This window comes from Eptesicus fuscus, chromosome 12, assembly GCF_027574615.1.
Source record: "Eptesicus fuscus isolate TK198812 chromosome 12, DD_ASM_mEF_20220401, whole genome shotgun sequence".
Lineage (NCBI taxonomy): Eukaryota > Metazoa > Chordata > Mammalia > Chiroptera > Vespertilionidae > Eptesicus > Eptesicus fuscus.
In genome coordinates, this window is record NC_072484.1 from 37,519,949 (window position 1) to 37,536,296 (window position 16,348).

Below are 16,348 nucleotides of genomic sequence, written 5' to 3' on the forward strand. Positions count from 1 at the left end.
TGCTTTGATTGCCGGCCAGGCCTAGGGACCACACCCATGCACGAATTTCTTGCACTGGGCCTCTCGTTTTATTGAAAATTGTAGCTCCACTAATCTCAAATGCAAAAAATATACAAAAGGGTGAAAGCTCTTTGAAGGCATTTGACAGGTATCCAGAATTCAAGAATGGTTGGTTGGTTTGTTCTGTTCGCGCCCTCCCCCCACCCCCATACCACCACCACCAAAAACTTGTATCGAGAGCCTGCTTTCTTCCCATTCATGCAGCAAGTATTTTTCAAAGTACCTACTATGTGCCAGGCATTGTTTTAGGACCTCGGATATAGCAATAACCGAAACAGACTAAAATCCCTGCCTTTGTGGAGCTTATATTCTAATTGAAGAGAGGCAGTGAACAAAATAAATAAGTAAACATAGTATTTTAGAAGATAATGCATGCTAAAGAAAAAGAGAAGAGATAAGACTTGGGAATAGATAATGTTGGGCATTGCATTTTTAAATAGGGTAGTCAAAGGAAAGCCTCGTTGAGGAGATGACAGTTGAGTAAAAGTAGACTTGAAGATTAGGCCATGCAGGTAATCCGGTGAGGAGCATTTCAGGCAGAGGAAATAGCAAGTGCGGAGGCTCGGGGAGCATGCCTGGCATTAGAAACAGCATTTAGGCTGAGCGAGTGAAGGAGCCATTGGAAGGTATTTAAGCAGAAGAATGATGGGATTCAACTTTAGGTTTAAAAAGGATCATTCTGACTCCTTTATGGAGATTAGGCCAAAGAGGGCAAGAGTGGAAACAGAGAGAGACCCACAAATAGGCTGTTGAATATTCCAAGCAAGAGATGATGGTGGTATGGACCAGAGTAGTGACTGTGGGGCCTTAGTAAGAAGAGATGGGATTCTGGATATAATTTGAAGGTAAAGCTGACAAAGTTTCCTGTGGTTCATGTGACAAAAGAGAATTAAGAATATCTTTACTGTTTCTGGCTTGAGAAACTGGAGAACCTGGCTGCCATTAACTAGATGGGAAAGACCACGGAACAAGTTTGAGGAGGAAGATCGAAAGCTTGGTTTGGGACATGTTCAGTTTAAAGGATCTTGGACAACCAAATAGATAGAGCAGGCAGGCAGTTGAATGTATGAGTCTGCATCCAGAGAATAGGACTGAATTATAGAAACAAATTTGGGAGTTGTCAGCATGTAAATGGTTTTTAAAGCCATGGGGCTAAATGAGATCCCCATGGAAGTGAATGTGGGTAGAAAATAGTCTAAGGACTAAATAACTCCAGCATTAAGACAATGGGGAAATGAAGAGGTGGGGAATGCTTCTGATACAAGTGAGGAAATAAAACAAATACAAAATGTTATCTATGCTACAATAAGAATGCTTACTTGTGACTTTAGTTAATAGTCAAGTGATTTTTGAGAAAACTCAAGGTAACTTTGGCATTTGAAGATGCCCTTCAGTCACTTATCAAATAGAATATTTATAGTATTGTCCACACCATGTGCATTTTATTTCAAAACAAACTTGGCCATTTTTCCATGAGTAGACTTTTGCCACTTCCTTTCCAAGGTCATTATTCTTGATTTTAAAAAATTCTTTTTAAAGAAAAGAATCTCTTTACAGCTGAAGCCTTAGTATACCCTTCAATTACCCTCTTCTTCCCAGGGGTAGAAGAATAGTATCTCATAATAAAGCCCATGGGTTATGTGAACTCAAAAAGCGTTATTACCGTTTTTGAACTACTTGCTGTCCAGCTGCTTTCAGCCTAAAGTGGGGGTTTCAGCTGCACCAGAATGTAAATGGTTGCACTGGGGCCCTATCATATTTCTTATTTAATTCTGGGATATTTATTTACTCGGGAAAGTGATAAGTAATTTGAGAATATGATAAACATGTCTTATTTATTCATTATATGCTCATCTCATGGCCAGTATTCATACTCTGTCTACAGGTTATTTCTGTAAAGGGGGGATTAGTTTGAAGTTCTGTTGTGGACAATAAAAATCAATTAATTCCAGGCCGAATAGAGATTCTAACTTAGTTTTGATGCATTTGTTCAAGTTGGCCTTGAAGGTATCATCCCTTTTGAATACATTTCCGTGCAGTACGTGAAGATCAGTTCAGTTTCCAATGACACACTTTAGGTTCTTGTCTTATTAATCAATAGCAGCAGTCAGGGAAGTCCTCCTTACTCCCTTCAATAGAACCAGACCAAGCCTGAAGAGGTAATAATTACTGCTCTGACCACAGCATGTTTTCTTTCCTCCTTCCCAACCCAGAGCATGTCTGTTCGATCCTGGCTTCCCTCCTACGGAACCTGAGAGGGCAACAGCGAACCCGGCTGCTGAATAAATTCACTGAAAATGACAGTGAGAAGGTGGGTGCTTATTGGACTGCAAAAATGGGACCAGACCACTGGTGATAGAAGGGCTCTTACCTGATGCAGTCTGAAGGGTGCTGGGTTGATTGTTCCTGCCCTGAAATACCTTCTCCAGCATCTGGGCCCCATTGCTTTGGATGAGAAAGGTTTGTCTGGTTATTCTGCCTTTCATCTCCAAATGCATTCCCCTGGGAATAGTAACACCATAGGGTAGTATCAGTTAGCACTTTAAGGGGGTTTTTAGACCCCACGAGAGTGGATTACAATAGGATTGGGGGTGGGGAGGGTGGGGAGAGACATAGCAGTGTGACTGAGAGCATGCACTTTGGATTCAGATGTATGGATTTGAGACTGGTTTTGCCACTTTTGAGATGTGTGCTACTCTGAGCCTCATTTTCCTTGGCTTTAAAATGAAAACATTGATACCCATCTTGAAGAGTCAATGAAATGAAGATCAAATGAAGTCTTAGTAGGTGGTGGTAATGAAAATGAAGATGATGCTAAAAGAAATGATAGAGCCTATTCTAGATGGGCTAAGGAATAGGGGACTGACTGTGTAAATGAGATTAAGTAAATATTTTATAGTTATCTAGCATGCCAAACCATACGTGTTTTAAGAGTAATAAGAACAACCATTTAGTGGGTGACTACTAGGATTGGGTAATACATTATTATTCACATTTGCATGTAAGGAAATTGACACTTAGAGACATTATATGACTTACCCAAGATCACCCAGTTAAAAAACAGAACTAAGATTCGAATTCAGGCTGCCTAAGTCCAGAAAGCCTGTGGACTTTTATCATACTAGACATAAGTAGGTGATTCCCCCATGGCCTTTTCACCATGCTACACTGCTAGTGAGAGAAGAAAAAATGGTTAGAGGTAGGCTCAAAGAGACAGTCTAAAATCTCTCCAAAGTGGAGGGAAAATGTAGCCTTACCTTGGACATGGGAAAGAAAATTATTTTAAGTTAAAAAGGGGTTTTTGCCTGGCTGGTGTGGCTCAGAGGTTGAGCATCGACCCATGAACCAGGAGAGCACGGTTCGATTCCCCATCAGGGCACATGTCTGGGTTGTAGGTTCGATCCTAGTAGGGGGTGTGCAGGAGGCAGTCAATCAATGATTCTCAACATTGATGTTTCTATCTTTCTCTCCCTCTCCCTTCCTCTCTCTGAAATCCATTTAAAAAAAAACACACACACACATTAAAAAAGAAAAAGAAAAAAAGGGGAGGCTTTGGTCCTTAATTTTTACCTCAACCTCTGAGCCACACCAGCCAGGCAAAAACCCCTTTTTAACTTAAAATAATTTTCTTTCCTATGTCCAAGATAAGGCTACATTTTCCCCCCACTTTGGAGAGATTTTAAGACTGTCTCTTTGAGCCTACCTCTAACCATTTTTTCTTCTCTCACTAGCAGTGTAGCATGGTGAAAAGGCCATCAGGTCAGGGCACAGAACATCTTAGCAATCTTGTCACCTTGCTGACATTTAATGTCTGTGCTTCAGTTTCCTCACCTTTGAAATTAGGGTTGTAATCGATCTTCTCTGCCTACCTTGTCAGGTTTTTGTAAGGCCTAAGGAAATAATAGACATAAAAATATATCTAAGATCTTAGATCCATCATTGTTTTCCAGAGAGGGTTTGGGCACAGTCTTCCTGGACTCTCTGATGCCATGTTGAAGCAACTTCGGCCATTAACCATTAACAGCTCCTGGGTAAACACCTGGTTGCCAACCTAGTGAAAAGATGGGTTAGAAATCTAGGCTGGCTTCATGGTATTCCTTCAATCTTTCAGAAGTCTTAGGGAAAAAGGAAACTTTTTCAGACCTACTGAGTGTTCCTCAGGCCATGTTTGAAGCATGACTTTTGTTAAGTTTAAACTGAGCAAAAATCAGGCTCTTTTTAAGTTGCTGAAGGAGTTTTTCTTGCACTCTTTTCTGACTCAAAAGCAACTAAAAGAAATTTTACTCAGACCTTTTTAAAAAAAGATCAGCTCTGGGGCAGAATCTGAACATGAAAGGTTTCAGTTCGGGGAAAAAATTTTTCTGTAAAGTTCTAAGTGAATATCAAGTATGTAACTTCAAGCTCCTTCCCTTTGCACGAAGGGGTTTGAAGTTTTATTTATTTGTTTGTTTTTAACAACTTGAATTCATTGGAGTCCTCGAAAGGCTGGGGATGCATCGCGTTCTTTGAGGAATGGGACTGTGTTGCTTTGTTCGGTGCAGCTCTTTAATCCATTCCTGATGTGTCCATAAGCAAAGCTGATCTCCCATGTAGGAGTGGTAGAGGGGATCTCCCTTTATAAGGAGTGACAGAGATGAATCAGAGCTCCCCCTTCCTTTTGCCTTGGCATTCTCTTTCCTTCTCACTCATGCCTGTGGAATATCTCTCTTTCAGGTTGACAGACTGATGGAGTTGCATTTTAAATATCTGGATGCAATGCAGGTGGCCGACAAGAAGATTGAAGGGGAAAAGCATGTACGTATCCCTGCCTGTCTTTCGCCAGCTGCTGGCTTGCACTCCGTTTGGGTCCCCTGCGCACCTTATATTTACCCGCAGGACAGGAAGGGCTAAGGTGCCGTCTGCCTTCCTATGTCATCTAACATCTTGCAAGAGTGGAGCTCCTCTGAAAGGAGTGAAAGTCCTGCAGGAGGAAGGCTGTGTGGGATTGAGCCAGGTCTGGCCCGAGTCTGGGGGATCGTTCTAATACCCTTGACAAGAGCTTCTCTTAGAAAGTCAACCCAAGTACACTGCTGGGACTTGCACCACTTTGGCAGCGCGTGCTGATGCACACACCCTCTGGTGTCTGTGGTCACAGGGAAGCATTGAAGGAAGGGTGATCACAGGTTGTAAGAGCTGAAAGGAGACTGCGAGGTTGTTGGATCCAGAGATGAAAAGCTGGAGACTCGAAAAGGGAAGCTCAGGTGTGTTTCAGCAAAACCCACACCGGTTCTACACAACTGACCCTAATTTTCTTACGCTAATGGTTGCTGAGGGAAATGAAACCTGCTAGTCTTTTTCCCTGTGGGGCTTTGCTTACTATGGTGTTATCCTACCTCCTGTGTTACTTACCTGCTTCCATTTTGTTCTCTGCTATCTCTGGCCTCTGTAGCTTTCTCATCTGGCTCCTTAATGAGGGCAGGTTTTCATATCTGTTTTAATGTTCGATTCATATTTTGAATATTTTTAATGTTCGATTCATATTTAATATTCACATTCCTTAGTCTTTGGTCACATTGCATAATGATCCTTTTCTTGCTTTTTTTCAAAGTCTGAAATAGACCTCATCTTCCTTGTGATCTTGATTTGCTGTATCGCTCCATTCTCTTTTTACTTCTCGCCTTAAAGATCCACTTGGCGTTTGAACCTCCCTGGTGGAGGAGCCGTTTCAGCGCCCGCCTCCGTCTATGCTGGGCAGTTCAGCTGGGCTGCGGGCCAGGGTGAGAGACCAGGGCTGGCAAAGACTGTCTGTGCCCTTTTCTCTTTGCCTCTCCTTTCGCGAAAGACACCTTCATGTATGAATACCAGTAGACAGGCAACTGAGATTTCCCCATGCTCCCTAGGCCTAGTGAGTCCTCAGACTTTGGATTGATTGGCTGGGACTTTATTCTTTTATGCAGTGATGCTACTACAAGAGAAAAGGCAAAGGCTCTAAATTCTGAGGCTGGACTTCAGGCTCTAGCATGTCCCACACATAGTCCTTTCATTCCACACGCCCACCCCCTCTTTGTTCTTTGATTAAGCTCTCCTTTTCCATCATTTATTCCCTTTGCAGTAACTTGTACATGATGGACACTTAGTGATCATTAAAGTGATGGAGTAATACATTCTTTCTCTTTGTCTGAATGATAATTAGAAACGAATTGAAATTTCCCTAGACTTTTGTAAGGAAATAGCTGGAACAACAGGTCTGGGGGACTCCCCCATGTTATCTGCTGACGGAGATTTTTCAGGGGTGGCAGAGGAGCACCTGGGAGCCAGGAGACCTAGACGTTTAGTACAGGTACCACCACCTCTAAACCACTGCCTAGCCATGCCTTGTCACCGAGCCTCATGTAGCCCCGGTTTCTTACCATAACACGGTATCAGCAAAGGCAATTTCTAAGATCCCTCCAGCTTAATGTTTTCCCTCAGGTTCAGGTGAACATCCTTTGGTAACTGCTATTTTTTAAAAATGGAATGGATCAAGAGCACTAAGAGCTGTTGATTGGTGACTAAGCAGCCTTCTACGGAGAGGAGCAGCAGCCGAGTAGATGTGAATTTCTGCTCTGCCACTTTCTAGCTCTGAGACCCTGGACAAATGTGTTGACCTCTCTGAGCTTTGGTTTTCTCATCTGTAAAATGGAAATAACATCTCCCTTTCAGTATTGTTATGAAGACTAAGTATGGTATATAAAGTACCTTGCTCAGTAACTGAGAGCTGCTGCTGTTGCTAGATTTTCCCAGCTTCCTTTAGAATTCTTGTGTAACTTTAAGTAAGCCAGGCAGTCCTTTCCTAAGAGCATCCTCCTTGCCAGGTTCCCAGAGGAGTCGCTCTAGCAGACCAGAGTGCTGGTACCATCAGATGCTTCGTTTGAAAGGAAACCAAAATAGGCTTTTGCTTTTTTTCTTTTTTTTTTTTTTTGAGGGGACCAGGTAAGCTTTTGGCCGTCAGGTTGCAGCTTGCCTGTAGCTGTTAGGAAACTTGGCCTGCTTCCCACAAGATTATCTATTATCAGCATTGAAGAGGGTGTGAAATTGATGCGCACTGACAGAGAGTAATCTCTGCAGCCACTCTCCCCAGCGCTCATGGAGCGTGTGTGTGCCACAGGCACCAGGCCCCTGCCATTCCCTGACAAACATCTGTCTCCTGGATGCCAAGGCCGTTTTGCTGGGCAAGGCAAACATTCCAAGGCCATTAGCACTCAGCAACCTCCGTGTTGCTCAGAGAGACGGGCGGGTGGGGGCGAGGGATGCATTTGTGAGCAGTGCTTTCTGCCAGCACTCGGGCTCCATCCTGGCAGATGAAGCCGCCTCACGGTGTAAAGTGACTTAGAACAAACGACCTCATTTTCACCTCTCCTTCATGCACTCTTCTCAGTTAAGTCATAAACGATGGATCGCCTCACTCCATCCCACCTCCATTAAACTTGGGTGTCTTACACCCATTGGGAACTGGGCAAATATTTGTTGACTTATATTGAATGCTTATTTCTCAGGCATTTGATGACATTGACAGATCAGTAATAAATATCTCACATATTTTGCCAAGTCAACAACAACAACAAATCTTAGATAATGGGAATCGGGTATTGACATTTTTAGTGTCTCAGAGCCATCCTGTTCCCTGTAAACTTCAGACTTCCATGGGTACAGGGCAAGTGTTCATGGTTTGCTGTTGACCAAGATTCACTGGAGAGAATCCAGTCATTCGGCAGATGTTTCTTAAGCAACTGCTTTGTGCCAGGCCCTGGGCTTGGCACTGGTGGGGGGAGGAAGGTGAAAGTGCCAATAAAAGCATGGACCCCAGGAGTGGTGCTGAGGGCTAGAGGTATCCAGGGAGCTGGGAGAAGTCACCTGCACGTAGAGTCACCCTTAGCAGTTTGTGGAGGAGGCGAGATTCGAGCTGAACCTTAAAAGGTAGAGACATTAGGGCATTTCCAATCTAGAGAAAACAGGAGCCAAGGAGGGGCACTGGGAAGGCAAGTTAAGTTTGGGGGCAAGAGCTAAGTTAAGTTCCAGGAGCAGAAGGTGTCGGAGGAGAGTTTGGCTAGCCTTTGGAGCCAGGCTTAGTCTGGTTCTCCGGCTGTGGACAAATAGCCTAACTGCCCCAGCCTTCTTTTCTTCCTTACTGGTGTTTTAATTTTAAGGCATATGTCCCAACTGTGTGCTTTAAGGAATTACATATGTAGGGATTAGTGGCATAGATATCACACACGTGAAAGGGCCTGGCATGGAGGGGTGGCCAGAGAACCTTTCATTTTCTTGATACGGACCATTTGCACCACCACCCCTCCACATACACACACATTTTCTTCCCAAGTACTGCGAGATTTTGCTTGATCTGAGCTCTCCCTACTTCTTCCTTCTCCTGCCACCGTGCACTGCATTCCTGCCTTATAGCCTTTGCATTTGCTCTCCCTTCTGCCCTGGCTCTGCTCCTGCTGGTGCTTCCTCCAGCCATCAAGTCTCAACCTAACTGTCACCTCCTCAGAAAGGTTTTCCATGATCTCCATAAGAAAGTAGCACCCCTGTCCCCAGGTCCCGGGCTTACAACTCCCAGCCAGGTTAAAATATGCTTTCTTTAATTCCAACAAAACAATCACGGTTAAGAGAGTATGATTAATAATTCTTATAATTAATAGCTAGTCCCCAATATTATTTTTCTGCCCCTAACAGACATACTCTTGGGGTTCCTGGTTAACAATATTTGACCTGACTTTTAAAGATTTTTTTTAAGAAGTGCCCGGCTAGCTCAGTCGGTAGAGCATGAGACTCTTAAAGATTTTTTTAAATTCAGTTTTAGAGGGAGGAAGGAAGATGGAGAGAGAGAAACATCACCTGCCTCCTGCACATCCCCTAATGGGATCGAGCCGTAACCCCAAGCACGTGCCCTGGCTGGGAATTGAGCCGGCAACCTTTTGGCGCATGGAATTATGCCCAACCACCTGAGCCACACTGGCCAGGGCTTTTTATTTTTTTAAGAATTTTTTTTTAATTGGTGACTTGAACTTTTAAAAGGCATGAGTGAGCAGCAGTTCTCTGTGATCTGTAAATATCTAGGATACTTGGCTCAGCAGATTTCACCGGAATCCCCATACAACAGGAAATACCAAGGACGATATCCTGACTCCTTGGTTCCTTCTGGCTTCTGTTGGTTAAATGTTCAGAGGTGCCTGGCTTCTGGTTGTCAGGAGAAAGACATAATTATATAGGCAGGCATTTTAAAAGAGGGAGCAGAGCCTTGGAGAGAGGGTTTTCCCTTTTTTAGTTCCTGGGAAAATTATTCTCAGCAGGTTTATTCAATAAAGTGTTCTTACCACATACTTTGCACCATAATGACTTACAAATTGCATGCTAATTTTGCCACAGTTAAATTATTCCAGGCTTCATCCTGGAAAGAGAAAGATGGATTCCATGTAATGAAAGAGTATCCACAGGACTTAATGTCTAAAACAGACTTTGACTATTTCCTTAGCATTTGAAACTCAGACATTTGTATAAAAAACAGGGAACGCGCAGGAATGAAAGTGTGGGGTAGGTGATCCTGAAGCACTAGGTGGTGAGTATGCCCACAATGGAAGTGTGAGGCTGCCATTGATTCTTCTGCTAACCACTCTGGAAGCTCTGGGGCAAGCTTACAAAAAGAGAATCCTGCTGAGAGTTCCTCTCAGCTGTTCTTTAAACCAGTGGTTCCCAGACTTCTCAGGCCGTGAATTTGCCAGAACACAGCTTACAGCTAGAAGAGGCCAGGGACGGTGCGGGAGGGGTGACATGGTGCTTGTCCTCTCCTGCTTCCCTCTCCAGACACCCACAGATTCTGCCACAGGGCCATTTGCCCTCTCTCTCCTGCCTCCCTGCCCCTACCTCTCCCCTTCTCAGTCACAGTCATCCTTTCTATAGATGGGAGGTTGGACGCCTTTGCCACTTACCTTGTACTGTGGTCTCAGCACTGTTTTGCTGTTTTCATCCTTTCTGTCCTCTTCAGTGGGGTTCCTAGTCTCTCCCCTACAGACTCATGGAAGGCCTGGTTCTTTCAAGGCTGGTTTATATTATGAGAAGTCTGGGTAGTTGTTTCTTCAGTTGCTTTTTAGTAAACTTAGAAATTAAAGACACACCTGTGATGGAGGCATTATGATAACATGAAAGGGACATGAGCCCTGGGTTAAATCCCAGCTCTGCCACACAAGAACTCTATTCTTTTTGGAAATGTATCATCCTGTGTGTGCTCTAGTTTTCATGATAACTTTATTTGAGAGTGTTATTTTGAAGATTAATGCAGGTGTTTGTAAAAACCCGGCGCATGGTCATGTGTTGAGGCCAGCCTAACATGTAGTCAGTCTCTCCTTTGGCGACAAAGCTCTGGCCTGAGATCCTCAGATTCTTGTGAGAGCTGCTGTCAGTTAGCTCGGTGTTCTCCAAAAATAGTCAATAAATAAATCCCTTTTACTCTTTCTCCAGCCTTGATTGCCCCGGTGGAAAATGACCTGCAGTCTCTAGGATCATTCTCTCTAACAGTCTGCCCTATTTTAGAAGCTCTTGGAGGGAGATTTTGTTTTGCTGGTGTTTGTGCCTCCCTCATCTCTACTTACATGTCTCTTCCATGGTTTAAATTTTCTCTTGATTTGGAAGAAAAAAAGAAATTGGCCTTTTCTAAATGGTGGGGCAATTCTTGCTCATGACTGCAGACAGTAACTGTGACCCCTGTTGGGGCTCTGAGTCATGTCCCCTCTTATTAAGGTGAGAGGGATTCCTATTGGCTTCATAGCAGCTGCTTTTATGACTGTCTCCTTCCATCAGCCAGGGGCAGCTCTGCTGCCTGACAGGGCAGATTAGAAATGGCATCCACATGCTCATTCGGAGGCCTGTGACTTGCCTGCTGAGAGAAAGAAGCCGTGGAAAGGTGGGGATTTGATACTGCTCTGGAAGACAGATTAACATTTAAAGTGAGGATGTAGCTGGGGGAGGGGAAAGCACACACAACCCTGTAGTAATGGCACCTTGATGCCACACATACCACCTCCTTGTGTATCTTTGGAGATGAATCTGTTTGTTTTAGCAGCCCCCAAACAGGCTTATGCTACTGCGAATTGCAATCTGTTCTACTTAATGTGCCATTCACTGAATTACCATCTAAGTTTTTATTCTACTCCTCTCTTATGGAATGAACAAAACAAAACCTTTCAGAGTATCTCTTTTTTTTTTTTAAACTCTTCCAAATTGCACGTGCAATTTGCTGGTCTAGTTACAGATTCCCCTCTCCCCTCCCTTTTTTAAAAAGTTTCTTAGCTTTAATAAGGAAAATACAGGCTAAGAAGGTAGATGACCTTACATTTAATGCTGTTCATTTGAGTAGTCCCCAGATGTGGCATAAAGAAAAAAATCCCATCCTTTTGCTGGTAAGATAATACTGAAGAAGGTCTATAAAACAAAGGCTTTTTCCTTCTTTGAACTGTGGATAGGATCACAAGTTTAGAGCCAAAGTTGTGTGGGTTTTTATCTCATCTCCCAACACTTACTCAAACCATGAGCTTTGTGAAATTTCCTGTCTTTAATAAAGCCTCAGTTTCCCGTTTGAAAAGTAGAAATAGTCATAGTTCTTACCTTTTAGGGTTTAAGGAAAAATGAAAGGTCCACGGAAGTGCTTAGCACAGTGCCGGGCACACAGTAAAGATACAGGAAATTTTGCTATTGGTATTGTTCCATTTTTGCTGCCCATCTCTTGCCAGAGTGAAAGGACTAATAGAAAAAGGTCTTGGACTAGAAATCGTGTTCCACTCAAATCTCTAACCAAAACTCAGTGACAGTCATTTAACACCTGTCTCAATTTTTCCGTCTGTGAAATCTGAAAATGATATTTGCTGTACATACCCAACACAGGGCATACACGGCAAGTAAGGTTAATGCAGATACGCTGCTTGGGAAAGTAGAGAATGCTGTACGTGCATGTTGAGTTGTCATTGCTTCACAAAGACAGTCACCTTCACTCTTCTCAAAGGTGAGAGTTGAGTGAATTAATTTGTGGAAGAGTCCCTTTAAATCTTAACTCTTCTGTATTATTTCATATACAATTCAGCGTATATATAAATTTTCACTCTGAAATTTTAAAGTAAGACATGTTTACAATACTTTAGGAGGTACTGGAATTTTGGAATTTCTCTTTACTCTCCATTAATCATATTTGCATTTTAAGAGCACCTGATTTACATGCCCACATTGTTTTTAAATTGCCTGTGTGATGTAACAGCAGATCCAGATGTTGACTCTTTCTTGCAGGGAAGTTTAATTTATTGACAAAAAGATGATCTAATTGTGCTGACCATCATGTCCTATTGAGGTGACAGTTCTTGTCTCCTACTGGAGGCATTTCTCATAGCTGTACTTCTAAAGATCTGGGAGCCCTGTCAGTCAACAGCTTCAGTCTATCCATATACATGTATATAGGCAGAAATCCATTTCATTTGGTTATGGAAGTGCTTCAGTCCTGGATTTGTCACAGGTTATCAAAGCTAAAGGAACTTTCAAGAGCACCAGATTAGGGAAGACAAATGTGAAGCTCACTACCACTTCCCATCCTGCGGTCAGTGCAGACATTGCTAATCGATTTCATCGCTCCTCCCCATTGAACTCCAGCTCAGCTTTACCGCCCTTTTCCAGTGTAGTACTCTACAACCATTACAGTAGATTAGAGTTGACCTTCAGAGTGAACCCTATTTCTCTGTCCTGATCCAGATCAGGCTTCTTATTTCCAAACAAAGAAGCTGAGGCCAAGAAAAGTTGAATGACTTTACCTTGGACACTAGTAAGTTAGCATTAGAGCTGGGTTCTGATCCCATTTGCTTGATGCTCCATTCTACCTGTGGGTATTAAGAAAGATAGAGGGTCCTGGGTTTTCTACATTATTCTTTAACTCCTATTTTTAACCCTAATTTTTGTTTTCTCTATGACTAGCCTCATAATCAAAAATATTTAACTATGTAGAGTCTGGCATAACTAGCTATATTCAACACAGAAAAATACTCCTGTTTAGAAGAGTCTGCAGGACAAATTGATAATTTTCTACGCATTCAGTTCAAATTACATTATTGGAGTAATCTGTAACCAGCAAAGCCTTCCACTTGGATAGTTGCCACTGTTTCCGTTTTATATTCAGTGGACATGGAACCGGGCAACCAATGGGTCCGGGCTGCCTGTCACTGCTTCAGCCAATTGAGCAGAAACAGGTTGAATCATTTATGAGGTTTATCCCAATAATTCCGGCACTATGGGGGAGTTCCTCCCTGCCACCAGTGAAGCAAGTCCACTTGTACATTACTAGTGCATAACCACCAGAGTGTTCTGGAGCAGAGTCCTTTAGTTCTTCTGGAACCTTTCATAAGGGAAGTAATGGGGTGTAGAAGTTTGTGATGATTTATTTTTTAGTTCCTAGAACTTTTATATTACTTTAATACTATTTCTCCAAAGACAGTCCTAGCTAGATGGTCATGATTTGATCTGTACTGACAGCCATTTTGGAGTCTCCAATATCCTGAGGAGTTTTTTCAGGTGTCCAGTTCCACTTTCTCATACCCAGAGATCCAGCGAGCCATGTCAAGTCCTTATCCCAAGATCAATTTGTTATCTAGTGTATTAGAAACCCAGAAAAGGGGCCAAAAATTTATTAATCAAGTTATAAGTTGTCCCTATCCACACATAATAAGACAGGAGTGGATAATAAAGGTGACATGCCATCCCACTCCTTTTTAAAACGACCAGAACTTGAGAAGATGTTCCTAAAAGAACTGTACCGAGCCCTGACTGGTGTGGCTCAGTTGGTTGGGTGTCATCCCACGCACTTAAAGGTTGCTGGTTTGAGTCCCAGTCAGGGCAGGTTCCCAGGTTTCAGGCTCTATCCCAGGTAGGGGCCATGCAAGAGGCAGCCAATGGATGTTTCTCACATCGATGTTTCTCTCTCTCCCTCTCCCTTCCTCTCTCTCTAAAAGTTAGTTAAAATCTAAAAAAAGAAAAAGAAAAAAAGGCTGTACCCAAACTTTCTTATTTTCCACCAGAATGACACATAATAATCCTGCTTCTTTGGCTATTTCCCTTTAAACACAGAGTGCACACTTCCACCAAACAGTAAATATTCCATAGCACGGAGTTGTAACAGGCTAGATAAGGTGCTATCCTGACAGCAGCCACCTTCTCTGTCTGTTGGTTTCTGTGATGCTTCTAAAACTGTCAGGGCAGAAACTTCGTCTTAGAAACCAATCTCTGTTTCATCTTGTGCGTGTTCAGCGCAGCAGTGATGCCTTTCTTGGGATGAGCTATAGTTGTATCTCAGATCTACATTTTAAAATTTCACTTTCAAATCATGTGGCCCTGTGTCTAAAAGTAGAATGTCGACTTGAACGTTGTCAGAGTTGAAGTTCTGAAGAAAGGAAAAATGGGGTTTGGCATTGCTCTCTTGAGCCCATCCTGTCTAGGTGACAGTATTTAGAGAAACAGGAAAGTACAGTATGTACCCACCTGGTTAAAAGGAGATCAGATTGTGGGGAAGAGTGTGAAAAAGGAAAACTCATCAGGGGCATTTCTGACCTAATTGGAAAAACTTAATTTCACTAAGCTTCATTCTTAAGCCTTCCTACCACTCTTATTTAGCATCTTCCTTTGTTCTCTAGACAGCTCTAAAGTCTGTACCTGCACAAACATGGTAGTGTGAAAAGAGCACAGACTCAGGTTGGAATCCCAGGTCCACCACCCATTAGCCTTGAGGGGGTTGGTCTGCTTGAGTCAGTTTCCTCACCTAAAATGAGGATAATAATCCTTACCTCCCAATACTTGTGAGAAGAAAAGGAGTAAATATATGAGAAGCACTGAGCACTAGCCTGACACTTGATAAGCCCCCAGTAAACACGAGCTGCTCCTCCTGGTAGATAGGCAGTGGGAGCAATGGTTATTATTCAGGCTGCCTCATACAATGCCCAGTGTGCAGTAAGCAATGGAAAATAATACCTGGGCCATAGTTAGGTGTTCAGGATATCTTTCTCTAGGTAGGTGAATGAATGTGTTCCACTCCAAGTTCCCATGTTTGCACACCTCTAAGGAATTCATCTCTTCTCCCTTCCACTTCCTTCCTCTCCCCTTCTCTTCTCTCCCCTTTATTCTCCTCCCCTCCCCTCTCCTCTCCTTTTCCCCATCTGATCTACTTCTCACATAGATTGCTATTGTGGCCCCTGCCTGCCTCTCAATGCTTTACACCATGTGTCCATCATACAGGTGTTTGCATGTTCTTGTTCATGACATTTCTCCTACACAGTGTAGTCTGCTCCCGTCATGTCTCACTTCTCTGGCCAGCATTTCATCCACCCACCAGCGAGCTCTCAAAGCCATGTCCCTCACAGTTTCCTGACGCTTCCCCTTCTCCCATCCACACGAGTCAGCAGCACAGCTCATTAAATAGCGCTGAGCTTCTGCTGTCAGCCCTGCTTAGCAGAGTCTTTCCAAGAGGCCCCTGTGTAAAAAGTGCCATGCAAGGTGCTTTCTAGAGCACAGGTGTGAGGGAAACACAACTCGTGTTCCAAGGAGCCAGCACAGGAAAGAGGCACACATGTGAACAGCTGTCACAAAGCAGGCCCTGGGAGGTACCATAACAGAGGTACCAATCCGAGGCTTGGGAGTTTTAAGGATTGGAAATCACATTCAGTTGAAACTCTTTGAAAATATTTCAAAGATCTTAGGAAAAGTTTTGTAAGGAAGATCACATTTTAGGCTTTCTATTATGATAGAAATTGGGGGGAGAATACCAACATTACAAACAAAGGCGGGGAGTCCAGAAAGCGGAGGGCAGGCCTGTGTGTGTGTGTGTGTGTGTGTGTGTGTGTGGGCGGGGGACTAGTGAGCAGAAATTATGAACAGCAAAAGGCATTTGGCACAAGGCCTCAGGGAGGCCTTCATTCTTAAGGCATTCATTTGGCTGTCTGCCCTTCAGGAGCCTTGAAACCTTACCCACAAGTTACTTCTTCCCAGATGCCTTGACCTTTTAACCAGCCCTGATCAGCACCCACCACTTACAATTATTTGTAACTTGTGGGTGCACTGTATGTATCCCTTTACTTTTTGGTCATTTCCTATGTCCCGCCCCAGACAGACATTCAGCTCCTTGGTGATTAAGACCAGGACATCTCCTTACCTCCATTTTTCTTCTTGTTCTGCCTTATCTCAATGCTTAGAAAGGTGTCCTTGCCCACCAGTCACTAAGCAAGACCAGGATCTGAACACTTGCTTCATGTTA

General features: G+C 43.3%; 1 protein-coding gene across 1 annotated transcript in view; it reads left to right on the top strand.

Moving 5' to 3' along the window:
• CTNNBL1 (catenin beta like 1) overlaps positions 1–16,348 on the top strand; it is a 179,168-nt gene that overhangs the window by 151,480 nt on the left and 11,340 nt on the right. The window contains exons 12-13 of the mRNA XM_028157740.2: positions 2,274–2,371; positions 4,774–4,854. Of these exons, the coding sequence (XP_028013541.2) occupies positions 2,274–2,371; positions 4,774–4,854 (179 nt within the window). The remainder of the gene's footprint in view (positions 1–2,273; positions 2,372–4,773; positions 4,855–16,348) is intronic.